Raw genomic sequence first — 21253 nt, forward strand, 5'->3', positions numbered from 1 at the left:
AGTTAGACATTGCATCAAATTCGTAAGTTGATGTATGACATTAAAATATTCAAAAAATTGAGATATGAGTATGTTATGTAACCCAAAATTGAGGTGGTAAAAAAGTAATTTAACCCCTTTTTTTTTGGGGGGGGACATTTTATGCATTTAATTTTCTCTAGACACTTACTTTTCATTTTCTTTGAACACCTATTTTTCTTATATTAATTATGAATGCTTTCTATTTAATTGGTAATTAATTTTCGTTGATGGCGTAAATTCTTCGCTCTACAACTAAGTGTATGGTTCTTTTATTTTATGAAGCAAATTTAGCACTATAGCCAGATGCAAGAGATAAATTGAAATACAACAGTTACAGTCGCCCGTCACTTGGTTGCCACATTATTTATTTCAAAACACTAATAGGTGTCATAAATCTAATTTTGAAGAGATAATAATGTTTTTAACTTTACTTAAGTGGGTCGTTTAGGAAACACTCTCCATTCCAGCCGTGTGCCGTTTGTATAAAATGAAGAGAGAAAAACAGTAGAGAGGCATATTATCTTTGTTGAGCAACAAGAGCTTGCCTCTAGGACTTACTGATGGCGGCAATTTCGCCCTCATCCTTTGTCTCTGTATCCTCCTCCACCACCTCCTGTTCGTTTTCATGTCCGTTTGTGAGTTGCTTGAAGCGCGCTTACGATGGCGTGTCGATGAGTAATCACCGCTCACATGGGCGGTTGGCGGCGGTTAGCTGCTCATCTTCTGAAATGGGCTCCGGTTCCGACTCGGTGAACCGCCGCAGGTATAGCCACTACAAGAACATGACTTTCCTTGTGTTTGTACTTTAAATTGTAATGGTTAGCCGCTTAATTTCAGTTTTGTTGTCAGAATCACGGGTAATTACGTGTTTATTGAAATTGAATTAAGTGTTTTCTGAAGCCCTTGAATATATGTTATCAACTGACTGTAGTTATAAGTTACTTGTTATTCCTGGTAGTAAACTAGTAACTGGTAGGGTTTATTAATCAAATAGCAAGTGTGGATGAAAATTGACCATAGAACACACTTGCATTAAGGAGGATTTGCCGGTGTTGTATTTCAATACTTAAGTCAGTCGGCAACATGTAGAAGTATATTTTGGGAATGTCAATTTACAGACTGCATTCGGATTGCGGTAGACAAGATGCAGATATTTCAGTTACAGCAGGTGGTTCGGTTCCTTAATTGATTAGTATGGCTCCTCATTTACACTTGATTTTGTTGTGAAATATCCATTCTTGTAGGATATATAATAAGAAGTCTGTTATTCAACCGTCGATCTTTCACCCCTTTTTCGCTTTTCATAGCTTCTTGTACTCAGGGATAAAAATTAAGGGGTGTGAGAAAGTTGTCTTCGTTGTTTGTCAAATTGTGTGAGAAAATGGAAATGCTTCTTTTTTTCCCTTGTATTAGTGTTGTACTGATGGTTTGGATTCCATTGCTCTAGTATCTAACTTTTTATCTTCATATCTTTTCGACAGTCATACTCAAATGTCATCTATGGCTCCCTTTGGGGTGACAATGAGTGGGAATGGCTCGTCTGGACCATCTTATAAGTGGCGAAGGGTTTTGCTTAAAGTAAGCGGAGAAGCACTTGCCGGGGATCATACACAGAACATTGACCCAAAGGTCTCATAAATTCTTAAATCATCCTGTGATAGTTATCCTTCTCGTTGGTTTCTGAAACTTGAATGTTTGCCCCTCAATAATATTAGGTAACAATGGAAATTGCAAGGGAGGTTGCATCTGTGACTCGCCTTGGCATTGAGGTAATGCTTAACACTTGACATTAAAGAACTGTACTTTACATGACCTTTTCCTTTTTTGTACATGAAGGCAAGGGCATGCGCGCACACACACAAAACATTGTATTCTTCTCATGATATTATATACCTCTGATCATTACTGTAACCCGTTTATAAAGTTAAAAATAGTGAAATTGGGTATTCAAGAATTATTTATGTAGGGGTTAACATGCATGTAGCCTGGGTAATGCTCCATGATAAGAATGGGTAGGTTTTTTTTATTATTTAATTATCCAGTAATGCTTTATGGCACGGAATGTTGGGTGGTTAAGCATCAACATGTGCAAAAAAATGTGTGTAATGGAGATGAGAATGCTTTGTTGGATGGGAGGGTACACGATAGAGGACAAGATTAAGAACAAGGATATCCGAGGTAAAGTAGGAATAGCTGCAATTGAAGATAAGATGAGAGAAAATTGGATAAGGTGAGTTGGACATGTGAATCAAAGACTTACAAATGCTCCAGTTAGAAGATGTGATTATGAGACGAAGGCTCAGGGCAAAAGGGGTAGCAGGATACAGCTTTGTTGTCGTGTTGTAAATATCCAGCATGATGTAAGGATGGCAGAAATAGGAATAGTTTGAATGTTTAATAATCTCCATAAAGTGCTTCAGATTTTACTAATGAGATTTTTTTTACTTCTGAAATCCAAAAGTGCTCAACATAGTTTATTGTGTTAGTAATCTTAGTTAAGTATTTCAGGTTGCAATTGTGGTTGGTGGGGGAAATATCTTCCGTGGATCTTCTTGGGTGGGAAGCAGCGGTCTTGACCAATCATCTGCTGATTACATCGGGTAAAATCCTTTTATTGGGATTGACTGAATGTTGTTTGATGTCACCTGTGTAGACTTTTTTCTAGTTGTATTTTTACATAATTCCTCTCATTGGGTGATTACTTTATTCTGGATCTGGTTCATTTCACGTCTCATAAATTCGTTTTCCTCTTGTATATTATCACATGAGGTGGACCTTGGACTTGGGATATTTTGTGTTCCGAGTAGTTGGTTTTTCAATGTAACTTGATATGTGATATGAGAAACATAAAATTAAGATGAAGTTCTAGATGCAACATAATGTCGGCGAAGTTATGGACCTTGGTGCTTTTCTGTCCAAATGCAATATACTTGATGGTAACCAGTACTTTTGTTTTGTAATACTGAAGAAGATACCGAAATAGGAATTCTTGTTCTCCATCATTTACCAATACCTGTAGGCCTGTACAAAAATGTGGGCTATATTGCATTTAGCACATCATGTGGATCCTCGCTCTTTTACCTTTAGTTTTCCAATATTAAACATTTCCAACTGTAAAATGTTGGATTAAAGGAAAAGTGTTGTGGCATGAGGTTCAAATGGGAAAGCTGAGGAATCTGCCCTTAAGTAACTGTCGCATGCATATACTTAGGGAAATGAAAATTGAGGTTTTGGAGGAAGTATTATACATTACGACTCAAATTTTTACTTTACAAGTATGTAGCTTTTTGCTTTGTTATTTGATATGTACTTTTTATTCAATTTTTCAGGATGCTGGCAACTGTCATGAACTCAATATTTCTTCAAGCAACAATGGAAAGTATCGGCATCCCTACTCGAGTGCAGACTGCTTTTCGCATGTCTGAGGTTGCAGAGCCTTATATACGTCGAAGAGCTGTAAGGCATTTGGAAAAGGGGAGGGTAGTGATCTTTGCAGCTGGAACTGGAAATCCGTTCTTCACCACAGATACTGCTGCAGCACTTCGTGGTGCAGAAAGTAAGTAGTATCTACCTTTGCTTATAGAGACTACATGATATCTTTATGAGAGGTCTTGGTATGGTTCAAAATCGGTAATTTAGAATATTCCAAAATTTTCAGAATTCTGCCAAAGGCGCTGATTAAATATCAAGTCTTCTCGTATTAATCTTCACTGTGGCACCCTTATAGTCCTAAATTTACTGAATTGCAACTTGTCGATGGTGGAAAATGTCAATGATTGGTCGAGTCAGTGCAGAGGTTATGCTAAAAGTGTCGAATGTTTGTGGGGGTTATGAATTTTTTCTTTTGCTTCAAACTTATCATTTTACTTTCAATTGTGGATGTAGTCAATGCAGAGGTTGTGCTGAAAGCAACAAATGTTGACGGGGTTTACGACAACGATCCAAGGTGTGACCCGAATGCCCGTCTTCTTGAGAATCTAACATATCAAGAGGTGATGGCAAAAGATCTTTCAGTAATGGACATGACTGCCATTACCTTATGCCAGACAAACAAAATTCCTGGTATGTTTAGACAAGTACCTAAAACCTAAAACATTTAGTGCCATTTAGATTGATATTGGCATGTATATATTGCAGCCACACAACTAAGTTGAACATGCTGTTATTGTTTCTTTCCCTTGTGCAGTTGTTGTGTTCAATCTAAACAAGCCCGGTAACATCTCAAAAGCGATAAAGGGGGAGAAGGTTGGCACGTTAATTTGTAAGGAGGGTGGTTTACCGCTGAAGCTGTAAGTACGAAGGGCGTCACAATACAAGTTCAAAATGATTCGAGAGTGAGCAGCATGGGAAGTACAGTATGACTTCAGAGGATACAATGTTTTGCCAGCATTCGGCATCTTTTTCTTTATTTGGTGAACGATCTTCAGCATTTTAAGTGTAAATAAATTTTGAACGTTGAAACTTCCATTTGGTCTCAAGTGTTTTGAGGTTTTGAGAATTGTTAATAGATTTAGATTTCGAACAGTTAGGGCTCGTTTGAAAGTGTTTTCATAATGACCGAAAGTATTTTTGGTGAGTGTTTTTCAGTTATTTTAAAAGTACTTCCAAACGAGCACAGTCTCTAATGATCTAATCATATGTCAATGTAGGCATGTATCTGCCGTTATTATATTATTACGCTTTCTAATGTCCTCTCATCTGGTTGTACAAATTCACAAGTGTCTGCTGACAAAAGGGGACGACGTTGCATGAAACTCACAACAAATGTCCGTACATACGTTTCTACGTATATGTATACATTCGTACATAGCAATGGACGATATTGAGAAATAACTGGTTTTTATTTATTTATTTTTTATTTTTTAACAAACGATAAGATCTATATTAAAAAAGTAGGAGAGTGGGCAAGCCTAACTAGTTTTTCTTGTAAGAACAAAATTGAATGGGGACAAAAACACAACCTAGCCTTCCCAATTTCCCGTTAATGCTATACTAGTATTTTAAGTCCATTAGCGATATTTTAGATTTCATATTTTTACCAGCGATATTCAACATTTAATTCTACAATAGTCAAGTACTAATTCTACTTAATATTACGGTCGAGTGGTATTTATCTTCACTTGTAAATAAGAAGTCTTAAGTTTGATCGAACTCAAATCAAATTAATATAGCTAACATATTGTCAGTTTAGCCTCTTGTTTTTTCACCTTTTAGTATAAATAATATCGAATGTATTGAAAAAACCACAAACTCTTCAATAATGGGAGGGGGGAATCACGAGGGAAATCCACTATTTATAGTGATAGTTTTACAGAAACTAAGCAAAGTTGAAACTGAATTCTATAACAGAACACATTCGTTCTGGTCAATGTAGCTAATCCATGTCGGAAATGAATAATTACCATAGCAGTTAATAAGTAAAACTCCTAAATTACAAAATGATTACAAAGACTCAGGCTCAGGGTAACAAATTAATAACCATGGCTAAAATGTAAAAGGCAGAAGGTAAATACTAAGAAACATAGAAGGCAATACACCAAAAAGAAAGAAAAATCTAACCGGGGACTGGGCAGCAAATGTTGAATTGTTAAAAGTTGTGCAAGAAATTGTTAAAGAGGTCCCATGAGCAAGGACTGGGAGAAATCATAGCCGAAGACGGACCAGGGCTAAAAGCCATCCCCATCCAACTGTTCAACATTGGGCTGCTTATGACGTCATGCTGATGATGCTGTGAGAAGAACTCACTTGTTACCGCCGGCAGAGACGCTGGCGGCGCAGACAATATTCCCGGAAACTGACCCATTTCATCAAGTTGCACTGACCCTCCGCTGCCGCCGCCGCCTCCTTGATCTTCAGGAATATTGAAAATACTTGCCATGAAGTCGTCATCAGTACTAGTACTGATACTAGTGGTGGTGGTCACGGGCTTGTTGTGGCCTGAGGTTGAATTAGGGCTTGTTTTGTGTACGGAGGCGAGTCTTGCAGCCGGCGAGAGGCCGTCGGGGGAGGGGGAGGGCGAAGGGGTGGAAGGGCCGGTTAGGCGTTGGATCAAGGACATGAACTCGTTTTCAGTGGTGTGGATGACCTTGGGAGACACTGAGTAGATCACCACCGGCTGTGGAGGTGGAGCTGGAGGTCGATGCTGGGTGGATGCTGGATGCGGGTGTGGGTGCGGCGGTGGCTTCTTGATCTTGATGGAGTCTTTGTTGACTTTGAGAGGGGAAGGGCGTGGACCTTGGAGTTGTACCTCCTTTTTGGGTGCTGGAGGAGGCCTTGCTGGGTTCATATTCTCTCTCTCTCTCTCTCTCTCTCTCTCTCAAATTCTGTGGAAGTATGAATTTTGCAGAGAGAGAGAGCAAGTGGCAGTGGTGGTGGATTGGGGTGGGGGCTGAATAATCAACGAAAACTAATTTCCAGGAAGGTAGACAATTCTTTTGTTTTATGTTTTTCCATGACGCACATTGTTGATTAGGGTGTTTTTTTTCTATGGAAAAGGATATCTCCAAATCCCCTTCTCCTAATCAATTAAATGCAACCTTTCGGTTATTAAAATTTAATCAAACGGCTAAAGTTATTATAATTTTTAAAGTAGGTCCTGTTTGTAACCGTTGGATCAAATTTCAATGGTTCAGATCCCTGAACTTGATAGATTAGAAGGGAAGAATTCGAAAATAATTTTTTTTCCTTTTTCTTTAGTGGTGGAAATGCTTATCCATTTACATAGTTTTATTAAATGAGTTTAATTTTAAAATTTATCAATTTACTATACAGATTTTGAAATTTAAATTTACAAAACGATAATAAATTAAAATTTTTTTTTCTATAAACACAAGTCAAATCATATATTTAAAAGTTCGAAAAAAAAATATTTGGAAGAGTTAAAAAAAAGTCATTTTAAAAACAAAAAAGATATATTTACACTAAGGTAAGAAATAAAATGGTTGTGAATTCGATAATGTAACATCTCACATCGTCCAGGGGAGTGATCCTTATATGTATATTCTCATCCCTACCTAGCACGAGACCTTTTGGGAGCTCACTGGCTTTGGGTTCCATGGGAACTCCGAAGTTAAGCGAGTAGCGCACGAGAGCACTCCCAGGATAGGTGACCCATCAGGAAGTTCTCGTGTGAGTTCCCAGAAACAAAACCGTGAAGGTGTGGTCGGGGCCCAAAGCGGACAATATCGTGCTACGGTGGTGGTGCGGGCCCGGGAAGTGGTCTCCCCCGGGCTGGGATGTGACAATTTGGTATCAAAGCCTAACCCTGGCTGTGGTGTGCCGACGAGGACGTCGGGCCCCTAAGGGGGGTGGATTGTAACATCTCACATCGCCCAGGGGAGTGATCCTTATATGTATATTCCCATCCCTGCCTAGCACGAGGCCTTTTGGGAGCTCACTAGCTTTGGGTTCCATGGGAACTCCGAAGTTAAGCGAGTAGCGCACAAGAGCACTCCCAGGATGGGTGACCCATCAGGCAGTTCTCGTGTGAGTTCCCAGAAACAAAGCCGTGAGGGCGTGGTCGGGGCCCAAAGCGGACAATATCGTGCTACGGTGGTGGAGTGGGCCCGGGAAGTGTTCCGCCCCGGGCCGGGATGTGACAGATAATTACAAAATTTGAAGTGTATTTTTATTCCTATTACATAATTACTTTTAAGTACAAAATAAAATTAACAATAAAACTAATCCTATTAATAAACTCACGCTCAATAATCAAAACCTTTATTACCAGGCAATCTTCTCCTATCTTCTATTCTAGATAAAACCCTAAAACGTTCTCATAAATAAAATAAGGTTTTTTTGATAGATGGATAATGATTTTGAAGTTTTGAATAGTGATTACACAATCTTTTTTTTTTTTTTTTTTTTTAATTTCAATTATTTTATGAACCCAAAATAAAAATCCAGTCGATATCCCATTGTTGAGTGTTAAACGTGATTATTTTAAGGATTCGTGGTAAGTTACTAGCATGAATAAAAAAATCATGTTATTAAAAAATTAATTAGCAATTTTTGAAGTTTAACATCATAAGAAATATTATGTTCACTTTTAAGTGCACTTAAGAAGTTTATCATCTGAAGCTTATACATGGAAAATAAGAATATCAATCTTATAACTCGTTTCAGATGAAAATTACAAATTGATAAGGCAATGCAAAACTTAAAAATAAACAGAAAAATTAGATTCGTGACTTAAAGGATTAAATAACAAGTAGAAATCAAGCCTCGAACATTCGAAGTTGAATCCAACAATATATTAAACAGCACTGTTAAGGATAAAAAAGGTCCACCAGATTAAATCTTTGCTTGGCTATTAAGATAGGATTGTTATCTCATAGAATTTGTTAGAGTTTGTTAGTTGTTATGGTGACTCATCCAATATTGTAAGGTATTTATACATGTGTACTCATTCATTTGGATATATGAAAATACACAACTTCAATTACTTTCTCTCTTTACAATTTCTCTCTCTCTCTACCTTCAGTTTTCTCTCAGAATCTTGAGTTTCTACATGGTATCTTCGCCTTTGCCCATCGACTTCGATCCACCTCTTCCATCGCCTTAAACAATTTTCTCTCTTCCCAAACAGGTCCTATCTCTCTCAAATTCTTCGATTCTTGCCCTAATTTCACCAATTTTTTGTCCACTTTTTTGGAATTTCTATGGCGACTGCTTCGAATTCTGCAAATTCTTCTTTTCCAGCTGCTTCATCCGATTCTCCAGGTGATGTTTCTCATCCGTCTGTTACCTCCATCGCTTCAATCACTGTTCAGAATATCACTAGCATGATACCGACCAAACTTAACCGTCAGAATTACATCACTTGGCGTAGCTTGTTCATTCTTGTTCTGAAGCGATTCAAGCTTTTAGGGCTTGTTAATGGTACTAATCTTTGTCTGCCTCCTCTTGTGAGTGATTCGTCTGGATCTCGAGTTCCTAATCTGGCGTTTGATCTTTGGTGTGAACGAGATCAAATTTTGATGATTTGGATTAACTCGACGTTTTCTGAAGATCTTCTCCCTCTTACGGTTGGTATGGATGATTCCGGATCTTTCTGGCAATCTCTTGAACATCACTTTGCTGGTGCCTCTCTCACTCATGTTCACAGTTTGCGTTCAAAGATTCAAACTATTCAAAAAGGAGATTCTTCAATGTCCGATTATCCCAACTATCTCAAAGAGATTATTGACAAGCTAGCTGCAGCTGATGATCTAATCTCCGAGTCTGATCTGGTTGAGTATACATTTTCTGGTCTCTTTGATAACTATGAGTCTTTCATTGATTTGATTGAAACAAAAACTGAATCAGTAAACACTGATGAATTGCATGGCAGGCTTCTCAGTAAGGAAATTTCTCTTCAAAAGCACAAGACCAGGGCTTCTTTATCTACTACACCTTTTCATTCCTTTGTTGCCCATCAAGGTTCTTTTGTCCCTCATTCCTACAAAGGTAATTATCGTGGTCAATTCTCCAATCAAAATCGCTTTAATCAGAATCGTAATTTTGGTGCCAATTAGAATCGTAACAACAACTCAGGGAGCATTCTTGGACCTGGACCTGGTTCCTCTTCTAAAATCAACTTCTCTGGTGCAATCAATAATAATTCTAATTCAAGACAATCCTCATTTCTATCTGGCCGTAATCTTCAATGCCAATTATGCCTTCAATTTGGTCACGAGACTTTTACTTGTAACAGACTTTCTCAAATTGCTTCTCAGAGGTCTCAACTTGGATCACCCATAGGCATGACTGCTGCAACTTCTCCTCCCCCGAGTTATTGGCTGGCTGACAGTGGTGCTTCTCATCATGTCACTCCCAATCTAGCTTCTCTCAATTCTGATATCCCCTACATTGCCAGTGAACAACTCTTTGTCGAAGATGGTAAAGGTCTGTGCATTTCACATACTAGATTTACTTTACTTCGTACAACCAATGCTACTTTTAAACTCAATGATGTGTTGCTAGTTCCTCAAGCCTCTCATAACTAGGGATAGCAATAGGGCGGATTAGGTTCGGATGTGCCATCCCCATAACCGAACTCGTTTGTTTTCCCCGTACCCGAAATCGTAAAAAACCCGAACGGGTATTCCCCATAACAGAATCTGTCGGGTAACGGATTCCTCATCGAGTAATGGTTTTCCCGTAACTGTAAAATTTAACTAATTAAACAATGATAAGGAGAGAAAGATAGAGCTAGCTGTTAGTTCTTTACTTTTATCTTTTATATGTTACAATCTATTTACAGTGTGCCTTCTAAAACGTATGACTTGATCTAGTGGTTGTGATGGAAGTTCGTTGAATCTTTGAAGAACAAAAGAAGGAACTTCTATTTGAAAATTTATTTAAGAAAAATATTTAGGAAGGAGAGAAAAACAGAGAGAGAGTAATGAGGAGAATGAGAACCTGAATTTGCAAGAGAGTGTAATGAGGAGAATGAGAGAAAGACTTACAAGAACCTGAATTCGCAAAGCACTTCAGGTTCTTGTACGACAGAGAGTGTAATAAGGTTCTTGTAAGCCTTGCATGCTTCTGTGAACACGAAAAATTCCTGATGACAAGGAACAAGAATACGTGGCACAAAATAATATTTTTGTGTTTAATGATTTTTTGGGGTTACGATCTCTCTTAAATTTGGTCCTCTGATTCTATCTCCGTAAGATGTAGATTTGTTGATCCAAGGGCCGTTGAGGCTTGATCTTGGATGAACAGTTGTAAGTTTCTTCAAGGGCCTTCGGGGCTTGATATTGCATGTTGATGGATGAGCGGATCTTCAAGGGCTTTTGGGCTTGATCTTGAAGAACGGTTGGTTTTCTTCAAGGGCCGTCGAGGCTTGATCTTGAATGAACAGTTGGTTTTCTTCAAGGGCTTTTGGGCTTGATCTTGAAGAAAAGATGTGTGGATTCGTTTGTTGATCCAAGGGCCGTCGGGGCTTGATCTTGGATGAACAGTTGTTGAACGGATCTTCAAGGGGCGTTGGGCTTGATCTTGAAGAATGGGTGTATGGGTTTGTTAAGGTTGTTGATCCAAAGGGCCGTTGGGGCTTGATCTTAGGATGAACGGATGATGAATGATGAAAACTTTCTTCAAGGGGCCGTCGAGGCTTGATCTTGAGTTGGTGGGAGTTCTTCAAGGGCCGTTGGGGCTTGATCTTAAAGGAGGATTTGACGAAGAACGAAGAGTGCTTTCTTGATCCTTCGGAATTCTTGGGAATTTGGATGCTTGAGAGCTTTGGAGTTTCAAAGCTTCAAGGATTTGGGGAATTCTCTTCCAATTTGGGAGTAGAGAAATGTATTTGTGAATTCCTTGATGATATTCCTCTTGATGGAGAAGCCTATTTATAGGTTTTCAGAATGAATCACCACCATTCATTTTTTTGGTGAAGTGAGTGGAGGTTGTAGGTGAAGTAAGCGTGTGAGGTTGGTGAAGTAAGTGGAGGTTGTAGGTGAAGTAAGTGGAGGTTGTAGGTGAAGTAAGTGTGTGAGGTTGGTGAAGTAAGTGGAGGTTGTAGGTGAAGTAAATAAATGTTGTAATTTTAATACATTGGTTAACATTTATTTTACTGAAATTTCGATGTCTACAGCTTCGTAGGAATGTTTCAACTTCAGCTAATGTCAGTAACCTTACTTCGCAGAGCACTCCTGCAAATTCAGGTTCTTCAAAGAGTCAACGAACTAACAACAACCTTTTTTTTTTTCAGTAATAAGGAGAGTGTAATGAGGGGAATGAGAGAAAGACAGAGAGAGAGACTTGCAGACAAGTGAGGTGAGGGAGAGAGCACGGGAATAGGAGAAAGATGAGGGATAAGGGAGGGAAGATGGTGGTGTGGTCTTTGTTTTGCATGTGTGTACGAGTGCGTGTGTGGTGCTCGGGGAAGGGAGAAGCACAGAGCACAAAAATAGGACTTTTGTAGTCTCAAGACTTTTGCATGTGTGGGTACGCGTGTATGTGTGTGCGATGCTCAAGACTTTTGTAGTCTCCCATGTAGTATTAAAGAACTCAAAGGTTTTAAATATAATAAATATTTATATTTTTTTATTAAAGAATGAAAACGAGGCAAGTTTGGGCATGGGTTTGAAGCGGATACCCTTATAACCATAACCGAACTCGAAAATTTTACCCAATGGTTACCCATAACCATAAAAAGACCCAAAATTTGCTCCTCGAAACTGAACTGTTCGGGCCGATTACTTGCGGGTATCGGATTTGATGGATTAAATTGTCATCCCTACTCATAGCTTGCTGTTAGTTTACAAGTTTGTGTATGATAATTGGTGTTCTCTGACTTTTGATCCATGTGGGTTTTATATCAAGGATCTAAGCACTGTGAGGATGCTTTTCTAGGGCCCCCTATGAAGGTGGCTTATACCCTTTCTACTGGAACGCATCCAATGGCATCTCTGGGATTACTATTTCTCCTCAAGCTTTGATGATTGATAAAACTGATATTCATACATGGCATAAATGACTAGGACACCCTTCTAGCCCTATTTTACATACTGTTATCAATAAGAATCAATTACCTGTTATTGGTTCAGTTAGTAAATCTTCAATTTGTTCTAATTGCCAACTGGGGAAGGCATCTAGACTTCCATTTTTATATTTGCCGTGTACTTCCACTAGGCCCTTTCATTTACTTTATGCTGATGTATAGGGTCCTTTACCCACACTTTCATGTATTGGATACAAATTCTACCTTATTTTGGTAGATGACTCTACTAAATACAGTTGGCTTTATCCTATGCTCTATAAATCTAATGTGTATTCAGTGTTTAAAAATTTTGTTTCCAAGGTCCAAACTTTATTTGAATGCAAGATTCAATGTCTCAGATCCGATTCAGGGGGTGAGTTTTTAAGTAAAATGTTTCAAAATTTTCTTAATGATCACGGTATTACTCATCAATTAAGTTGCCCTCATACCTCTGACAGAATGGATGTGCAGAAAGGAAGTATACACATGTGGTTGAAATGGGTAGAACCTTACTCTCTCAAAGTGGTTTGCCTCCTTGATTCAGGGTAGAGGCCATTCAAACTTCTGTTTACCTGATCAACAGATTGCCACCATATAATTCCAACTTTAGTCCTTGGGAATTGCTTTTCAATGCCACTCCTAGGTATCATACTCTAAAAACTTTTGGATGTCAAAAGCAAGCAATGTGTGTTGTTAGGTTACAGCCTTAATCACAGTGGTTATAGGTGCCTTGATTCGGTGACTAACAAAGTTTATGTTTCAAGACATGTGACTTTTGATGAGAAAATATTTCCTTTCAATAATGGTGTCTTTTCATATTATCATTCACCCACAGTGCATTCATCAACGAGTACTTCACAAGTACATGCTCTAGTTATTATCACTATTCCAGTTCTCTCACCATCAAATGTTCCAATTTCTTCACCAACAAGCATCTCAGCTACTTCATCATCACATCTCTCCTCAGCCACCACTCCTAGTCCAGAGATCTATGCATCTACTTCTGAGCCTCAACAAGTCCCTATTCCTATAAATGCTCATCCTATGATTCAAGGGCAAAAACAGGGATTCACAAACCTAAGGTTTTTACTACAACAAAACATCAACTTCCAGCTATTGTTGATTCTCTCACAAGACTTCCTTTTACTTCAACTACATTTTTGCAAGCTTCTAAGAATCCAAATTGGATGGCAACCATGCAGGATGAATTTCAAGCTTTACAAGCTACCAAAACTTGGGATATGGTTCCTTTTGATCCTAGCTACAACTTGGTCGGCTGCAAGTGGGTGTTTAAGATCAAGTACAAACCCGATGGCTCAATTGAACGATATAAGGTGCGTTTAGTAGCTAAGGGGTTTCACCAACAAGAAGGCATTGACTTTTCTGAGACATTTAGCCTGGTTGCAAAGCCTACAACTATAAGGATTCTTCTATCCATAACTGTCACATATGATTGCTTTGTTCATCAACTCGATGTGAGTGATGCCTTCTTACATGGTTCATTGAAAGAGACAGTCTATATGGTTCAACCCCCTGGCTTTGTCGATTCCATTCGGCCAAATCATGTCTGTAAGCTTAAAAGGTCTCTCTATGGTCTTAAACAGGCAATAATGGCCTGGTATGATGCTTTCTATTCTGCCATCTTAACCTTGGGGTTCTCTCCATCTTTTTTTTATACTAGCCTCTTCATCAAATGAGATTCTTCCATTACTTTTATCTTGGTTTATGTCGATTACATAATCATCACTAGCAGCTCTACCTCAGTGTGTCAATCAATCATTTCTCAAATGCATACTATGTTTTTTGTCAAAGATTTAGGTGACATTCATTATTTTTTGGGCATTAAAGTTCATAGGACTGCCAAGGGGTTATTTCTGAATTAATCTAAGTATGCATTGGATTTGCTTTCCAAAACTGATATGGTTTGTGTTAAACTATGTTCTACACCTATTAGTTTTGCAATGCTTGATAACTCAGGCACATTGCTCTCTAATCCTACTTTCTATAGATTCACTGTTGGTGTCCTCAAATATTTAACATGGACCAGACCTAATTTAGCATTTGCAGTTAATCAGGTCTATCAATACATGCATGCATCAAAGGCAATTCATCTGCAGGCAGTTAAAATGATCTTTCGATACTTAAAGGGTTCAATTGATTCTAGTTTATGGTTTATTAAAGGGTCTCGGTACTTAACTGCTTGGTCTGATGCAGATTGGGTAGGCTGTCCTATTGATAGAAGGTCCACCAGTGGGTATTATGTCCTTCTTGGTCTGAATCTCATATCTTGGAGTGCAAAGAAACAAAACACAGTTGCTAGGTCATCTACAGAGGCCGAATATAGATCCCTAGCAAACACAGTTGCTGAAATTACTTGGGTGTGTAAAATTTTGCAAGATATTTCGCTTCTTTTGCTAAAAACTCATGCTATTTTTTGTGATAATAAAAGTGCTATTGTCTTAGCATTCAATCCTGTCTTCCAGGCTCGAACTAAACATGTAGAGAGTGACTATCACTACATTCGTGAAAAGGTTCTTTCTGGACATGTCATTGTGCACCATGTTGCTTCTTTACATCCGGTTGCAGATATCTTCACCAAATCTTTATCTGCTGATAGGTTTGCAGATTTGACTTACAAACTTGAAGTTAGATCACCTAACTTTAGCTTGAAGGGGTGTGTTAAGGATAAAGAAGGTCTACCAGATTAAATCTTTGCTTAGCTGTTAAGATAGAATTGTTAGCTTATATAATCTGTTAGAGTTTGTTAGTTGTTATGATGACTCAGCCAATATTGTAAGGTATTTATACATGTGTACTCATTCATTTAGATATATGAAAATACACAACTTCAATTACTTTCTCTCTTTACAATTTCCCCTTCTTTCTACCTTCAGTTTTCTTTCAGAATTTTGAGTTTCTACAGCAACTTCAAATCTCTCTCTTTCTCAAATTCTATGAGAATATGAATTTTGGAGACACTGGGTAGATTACTACCGGTTGTGGATGTGGAGGTGGAGGTGGATGTTGGATGCGGGTGTGGGTGCGGTGGTGGCTTCTTGATCTTGACGGAGTCTTTGTTGACTTTGAGAGGGGAAGGGCGTGGACCTTGGAGTTGTACCTCCTTTTTGGGTGCTGGAAGAGGCCTTGTTGGGTTTATATTTTTTTCTCTCTCTCAAATTATGTGGGAGTATGAATTTTGCAGAGAGAGAGCAAGTGGCAGTGATGGTGGATTGAGGTGGGGGCTGATCAACGAGAACTAATTACTAGGAAGGAAGACAGTTCTTTTATTTTATGTTTTTTCATGACTTGATGCATGTGCACTGTTGATTAGGGTGTTATTTTATTTAGTGGTGGGAATGCTTATCCATTTACATAGTTCTATTAAATGAGTTTAATTTTAAAATGGGTAAATTCTAATTTACCACTTCAAGTTTAGATGCAATTGTAACCTTATGCAACATCTTTAAAACATTTCATTCACATACATTGCTTATTGTTTCATTTCAATATGATACAACCGTTAATCAAACTGTCAGTTTGATTGTTATGTGATAACGTGGTAAATACAAAAATCTATATTTGTACTAATATGGCAGTCAACTTTGTCCACCTAAAATTAAAAGCAATTTACATATAAAAAATTGGGTCCACTCCCTACTAACCCATCCATCCTCACCCTTCTTCCCCAACTTCATCTGTCTCTTATCTCTTTCCCTCCCTCATTCTTCTCCGACCAACTTAGATAACAGCCACTCCCACACCTCCTTCTCCCAACAACCCTTCTCGACTCAACCTCTTAGATCCGTCGTAGGACCTCTCTCAGTCCTAACCCCTTTCATCATCCAGAAACTTCAAATCAGAAATAGAAATTTTCGGCACCATGACTCCATTGGATAGCTCAAACAAGTTGTTAAAATAAGGAATTAAACTTCGTGCACCATGACCCGTTGTATTCATTAACGGGAAAAGGAGAACAGAGAAGCTCGAATTTCTCATTCACGACAATGAATCCATGGCCCCATATCTCTGACTTCAATATCTACAATGATAAGAAGGCCGCCAAGCGCAACACTTTTCTGGGCAAAGTCAAGATGCCAGGAAACACTTTCGCAAAATCGGATGCGGCTGAACTTGTTTACTTCTCGCTCGAGAAACGAAGCGTGTTTTCTCAAATCTGGGTGTTCAAAATTTCCAGAGCCTTCCCACCTTCTTCAATGTCTCCAAAATCTCCAGAGCCGTCCCACCTCCCATGGGTTTGATTTCTCCTAATGATTCATCTTCTTCCTTGTTATAAGGATCCAAGACCCTTGCTTCCTTTTTTTTTATTTTTATTAATTTATAATATTTTGGCAAAACCAAATACCAACAACAAGATTTCCATTTCTCAGATTCGGATTCACCAACATTCTTGAAATTCCTGTGTCAAAAATGAAAATTAAATTCTGGGCTTCTTCAGACGTTGTTCAATCTTAAAAACCCATATCAGAGTTCCTTCCATTTTCCATCTTCGATTTCCTTTTTTTTTTTTTTAATTTGAACCATGTCAGTATCAATGACCTCATCACAGCAGCTGTTTCTCTAGTGAAAACAGCGATCATGGTGATAGTCGGCAATCGGGTTGCCATGCTCAGCATCTCATTCTCCTCTTGGGTGATTGGGTCGATTGCGATGCCCTGACGGCGATTGGGATTGCACTCCGTTCTCCTTCTTCAACGTTATCTCTCCTTCTTTAGCGTTATCCTGCTGCGATGCTCAATTCAGGAAGAAAACCATGGTTGTCTCCCCTGCCATGTCCATCTACTCCATCCTCTAGCCCCACCACGACTTCCTCATGACCCCAATCTAGTCCGCCATTATCCCGCCCACCACCGACACCGTCTTTGCCCTCCTTAACTGCTCCATTGACTCCTCTGTCCTCAACATTTGAATTTTGGGAAATAAAATTTCGAAATCCATGAAATTTTTGGGTTTTTTTTTTTTTTTTTTTTTTTTCTAATTGAGAGTGAAAATAGAGAGATTTTTTTTATGGAGATCTAGGGAAGAAGAAGAATCAGAAGAATCAGAAGAATTGGGAGAATTAAAGAATGAGGGCTTGGGGATTGGGAGGGGTGGTGATATGGTGTTATGGAGATTAGAGGAGATGGAGGCGTTGTGGTCGGGTGGAAGAAGAGGGGGTGGGCCCTTTTTTATTTTGCTTTAATTTAATTTTGTATTTAGGTTTTTTTTATGACATGATAGATGGGTATTTATGTGTCCAAGTTTTAGAGGGAGTGGGTTGATGTGTAATGGGATCCTACCATGGTAGCTCTTAACAAACCAATTGATGGAAAACGTAACAGAGGTATTATATTGAAATAAAATAGTACGTGAGGTATAGAAATGGAATTTTTTGAAGATGTTGTATGTGTGACAACTCGTCCCTAATTTTACGATAATATATATTTTAAAAGAGTGATTTTACAAAAATGCCCTTAGAGGAAAGGATGTTTAACTTTCGTTGGCCATTTTTCGTGACATGTACAAGCTACTCTTTTGCGAATTCTCGAAGTACTTGACGATATGAAGGCATGGGCACAAACGGAATGCAATTTGGAGTTATAACGAAAGAGTTATTAACGAATGAAGTAGAGGACAAAATAGTCAATTGATTATTTTTTGGAAGGCTCCAGATTTTTGGAGCAAATAATTGTTATGCCACGTGTGTGGTAGTGATGGAAAGATCAAAAAAAGAAAGGAGGGAGATAAGGAGAGGTTGGCCAATGAGAAATTAGGAGACTAATGGGAGGAGAAGTGGAGTGACCAATCAGAAGGAGAAAGGAAAAGCCAACCTAGCCCTTCAACCCGACCCCCTTTGTGACCCAGTTCTAACCAGGACACCATGAGTGGTTTTACGGCTACATCGCACCGTTTTTCTGGCGAATCAAGACTCTCCATCGCCTGCAAACACCATTGTGCCCCTTCTTCTTCGTTGATCACCCAAAAATTTGATAGGATTGGCTGTTTCGTGGAGTGAAGTGGCGACAACGCTGTGTGTTTAGCAACAACGATCCTCCAATTCTGGAAGCCTCGCAGTCGACCACCACCACCGAGGAACTCCACATGAACCCAGGATCAAGGCCCAAGTCTTTGTTGAGGCGTCGGAGTTCGTAGGACATCGAATCGAAGGGCATTCTAGGGTTTTCGGCAAGTTTGAAGGAAATCGAAACTTTTCCCAGCCAAATTGGACTTGGCCACAGGTATAAATCTTGCTACTCGTTGAGATCTTCATTCCTGTAAAATTTGAGAATTTTCAGAAATAGTTGAATTTTTCGACGAGTTAAGGCGGCCAGCTGCCGCATGTGGCGGCGCATGGGCAGAGACACCACTTGACCTCCCTAGGCTAAAATGGGTGCCCCGATTCCATATTAGACATCTGATTGACGAAATTCCATTCTTTATTTATATTTCCATTAAGGGCCGCCACTTGGTTATTATATGATTAGACGATCCAACCATTGGATCGTCACCAAACTTTAATACGTAATAGTACATAGTATTTAAGGATATTAGGAACTGACAGATTAGGAATCTGACGTAAGGATCTTCCCGGATGGGTTTTCTAAATTTGTTTGTCTAAATGTTAGCCGCCACTTAATTTTAGCAATTGGCGGAGATCTGACCATTGGATCGTTTCAAAACTTTAGGATGTTGTTCTAGAAACTTTTTGAACCCTACCGTTGACCTTTGACTGACAGTTGACTTTTGGTCAATGGGTTTCAAATCATTCTAGAACATCCTTGGAGATGTGTTTTATATAAGTTACGTGTTCTATCGATAAGAATTCTAAGACGTAATTTGATATTTGTTCTAGGCAACGATCATTCGTGACGCCTCGATATTCGTGTTAAGGAGTTGTAGAGCGGACTGCATGTGAGTGGGTCTTTTCCTTTGTATAGTGTGTATATATATGATTGATAGTTTCCATTTATGCATTTGAAAAAAAAAATTTCTTACGTACGCCTGGATTAGACTAAAGTTTATAAGAATTAGCAAAATGATGGAATTTATGAAATATGCTACATCCTACGGGATGCACAGGTATGCTTATAATCTTTGATGCCATAATTATATCTATAGCTATGAATGTAGTCTGCTCATCGTTGTTACACCCTGGTGTTAGTGCTCGCCTAGGACCAGGGCCAGTCTTTCACGTGTATGTTCACCTCCGTACCGAACGCTCGCCTTGGATCTAAATAGGTGCCAGTCCTGTTGTACAGGTTGCATTAGGAAACTCCGACTCGTAGGTGACCGCAAATAGCGCTAGTCTTCACGTGATTGTAGCACTAGAGCATATATTATGATTACACCTAGTTTTGTCGTATAGGTCACATTAGGCGACTCCGACTCATGTGCTAACATAGATTGATGAGCATCAATTCAGTCGTACATGTCACATTAGGCGACTCCGACTTGTGTGCTAGCATTAATCGATGAGCACCAGATTTTACTTATATTACTGTTGAGATTTTGTGATTTTGGATGTTCTACCCTTAGTTACAAGATATTGTGCCGTAATGAATTCTTGAGATTTTGTAGGCAACAGTAAATATTTTTATACTATATGTAGTAAGTATATTTTGGAAACTATACTTGTTTTACAGTGAAAGGTTACAATGTTTTTAGAAAGGTTTTTATAAAACTTTATTTTCAGGCCCACTCACTCTTGTTTTTCGCCTCTCCAGGTTTTAATAGCTGAGCTTTCTTATCGACAAGGATTTGTGGCAAATCTTGGTATTGGAGATTACCTTCGATGGTATGATTCTCAATCCATTCTACATTACTTTACTTATGCTCTGACATCACGTGTGAAATGGGTTCATTCTTGCTCACAACGCACTCTTATACTTGGGCATTTTTAGGTTTAAATTTACTCACATTTTCCCACATCACTACATTTTATGGCTTTGTCACCTTCTAGGTGTCGGCCAACACATCTCGATTCGGAGTCCAAGGGGACATTCCAGATCGGAGTCTGTCAGTATGAGGTTGCAATAGATCTCAAACCTGAGGTGGTAAAGTGTAATTTACCCTTTTAAAATTTATAAATTTACTATACAGATTTTGAAATTTAAATTCGCGAAACAATAATAAATTTAAATTAGTTTTTTTTTTGTTCTATAAACACAAGTCAAATCATATATTTAGAAGTTCGAAAAAAAATCATGTATTTACAAGAGTTAAAAAAAAATCATTTTCAAAACAAAAAAAATATATTTACACTAAGGTAAGAAATAAAAAGGTTATGAAATCGATAATTACAAAATGTGAAGTGTGTTTTTACCCCTATTGCATAATTACTGAAAAGTACAAAATAAAATTAACAATAAAACTAAACCTATCAATAAACTCACGCTCAATAATCAAAACCTTTATTATGAGGCCATCTTCTCCTACTTTCTATTCTAGCTAATACCCTAACACGCTCTCATAAAGAAAATAAGGTTTTTCTGACAGATGGATAATGATTTGGATAGTGATTACGCAATCCAATCAATGGGATCAATTATTTTATGAACCCAAAACAAAAATCCAGTCGATATCCCATTGTTGAGTGTTAAAAGCAATTATTTTAAGGTTTTGGCTTCTTTCTTGTTGAATTTGTGGTAAGTTTGTCACGCCCCGATCCCGACATACGCCCAGGATCGACATGTGACATCACCAAAACTTATATCTCAAACTTATCCCGCCTTCGGGATATGGCAAATTACAACTCCAGAATAGAATTTT

At 38.5% G+C, this 21253-nt stretch overlaps 2 protein-coding genes across 2 annotated transcripts; one reads left to right on the top strand and one right to left on the bottom strand.

Annotated features, from left to right (window-relative positions):
* The first annotated feature begins 424 nt into the window (after positions 1-424).
* LOC137711042 (Amino acid kinase family protein) lies at positions 425-4545 on the top strand. Its single transcript, XM_068450241.2, has 7 exons — positions 425-784; positions 1503-1650; positions 1737-1790; positions 2530-2621; positions 3351-3577; positions 3907-4083; positions 4208-4545. The coding sequence occupies exons 1-7, from the start codon at positions 582-584 to the stop codon at positions 4312-4314; spliced, it is 1008 nt and encodes a 335-aa protein (XP_068306342.1). The 5' UTR covers positions 425-581; the 3' UTR covers positions 4315-4545.
* Positions 4546-5282: 737 nt separating this feature from the next.
* Positions 5283-6514, bottom strand: LOC137711050 (uncharacterized). The gene has a single exon (XM_068450254.2). The coding sequence runs from the start codon at positions 6305-6307 to the stop codon at positions 5609-5611; it is 699 nt and encodes a 232-aa protein (XP_068306355.1). The 5' UTR covers positions 6308-6514; the 3' UTR covers positions 5283-5608.
* Between the last annotated feature and the right edge of the window lie 14739 nt (positions 6515-21253).

Source organism: Pyrus communis, chromosome 15 (assembly GCF_041283825.1).
Source record: "Pyrus communis isolate YQ-2024b chromosome 15, ASM4128382v1, whole genome shotgun sequence".
Lineage (NCBI taxonomy): Eukaryota > Viridiplantae > Streptophyta > Magnoliopsida > Rosales > Rosaceae > Pyrus > Pyrus communis.

Excerpts from the sequence above, each read along its gene's own strand:
- LOC137711042 (XM_068450241.2), top strand. The coding sequence starts at position 582 with ATGGCGGCAATTTCGCCCTCATCCTTTGTCTCTGTATCCTCCTCCACC. Across the intron at positions 1,791-2,529 it reads TGACTCGCCTTGGCATTGAG|GTTGCAATTGTGGTTGGTGG; the intron begins GTAATGCTTAAC and ends TAAGTATTTCAG. Across the intron at positions 2,622-3,350 it reads TCATCTGCTGATTACATCGG|GATGCTGGCAACTGTCATGA; the intron begins GTAAAATCCTTT and ends TCAATTTTTCAG.
- LOC137711050 (XM_068450254.2), bottom strand. The coding sequence starts at position 6,307 with ATGAACCCAGCAAGGCCTCCTCCAGCACCCAAAAAGGAGGTACAACTC.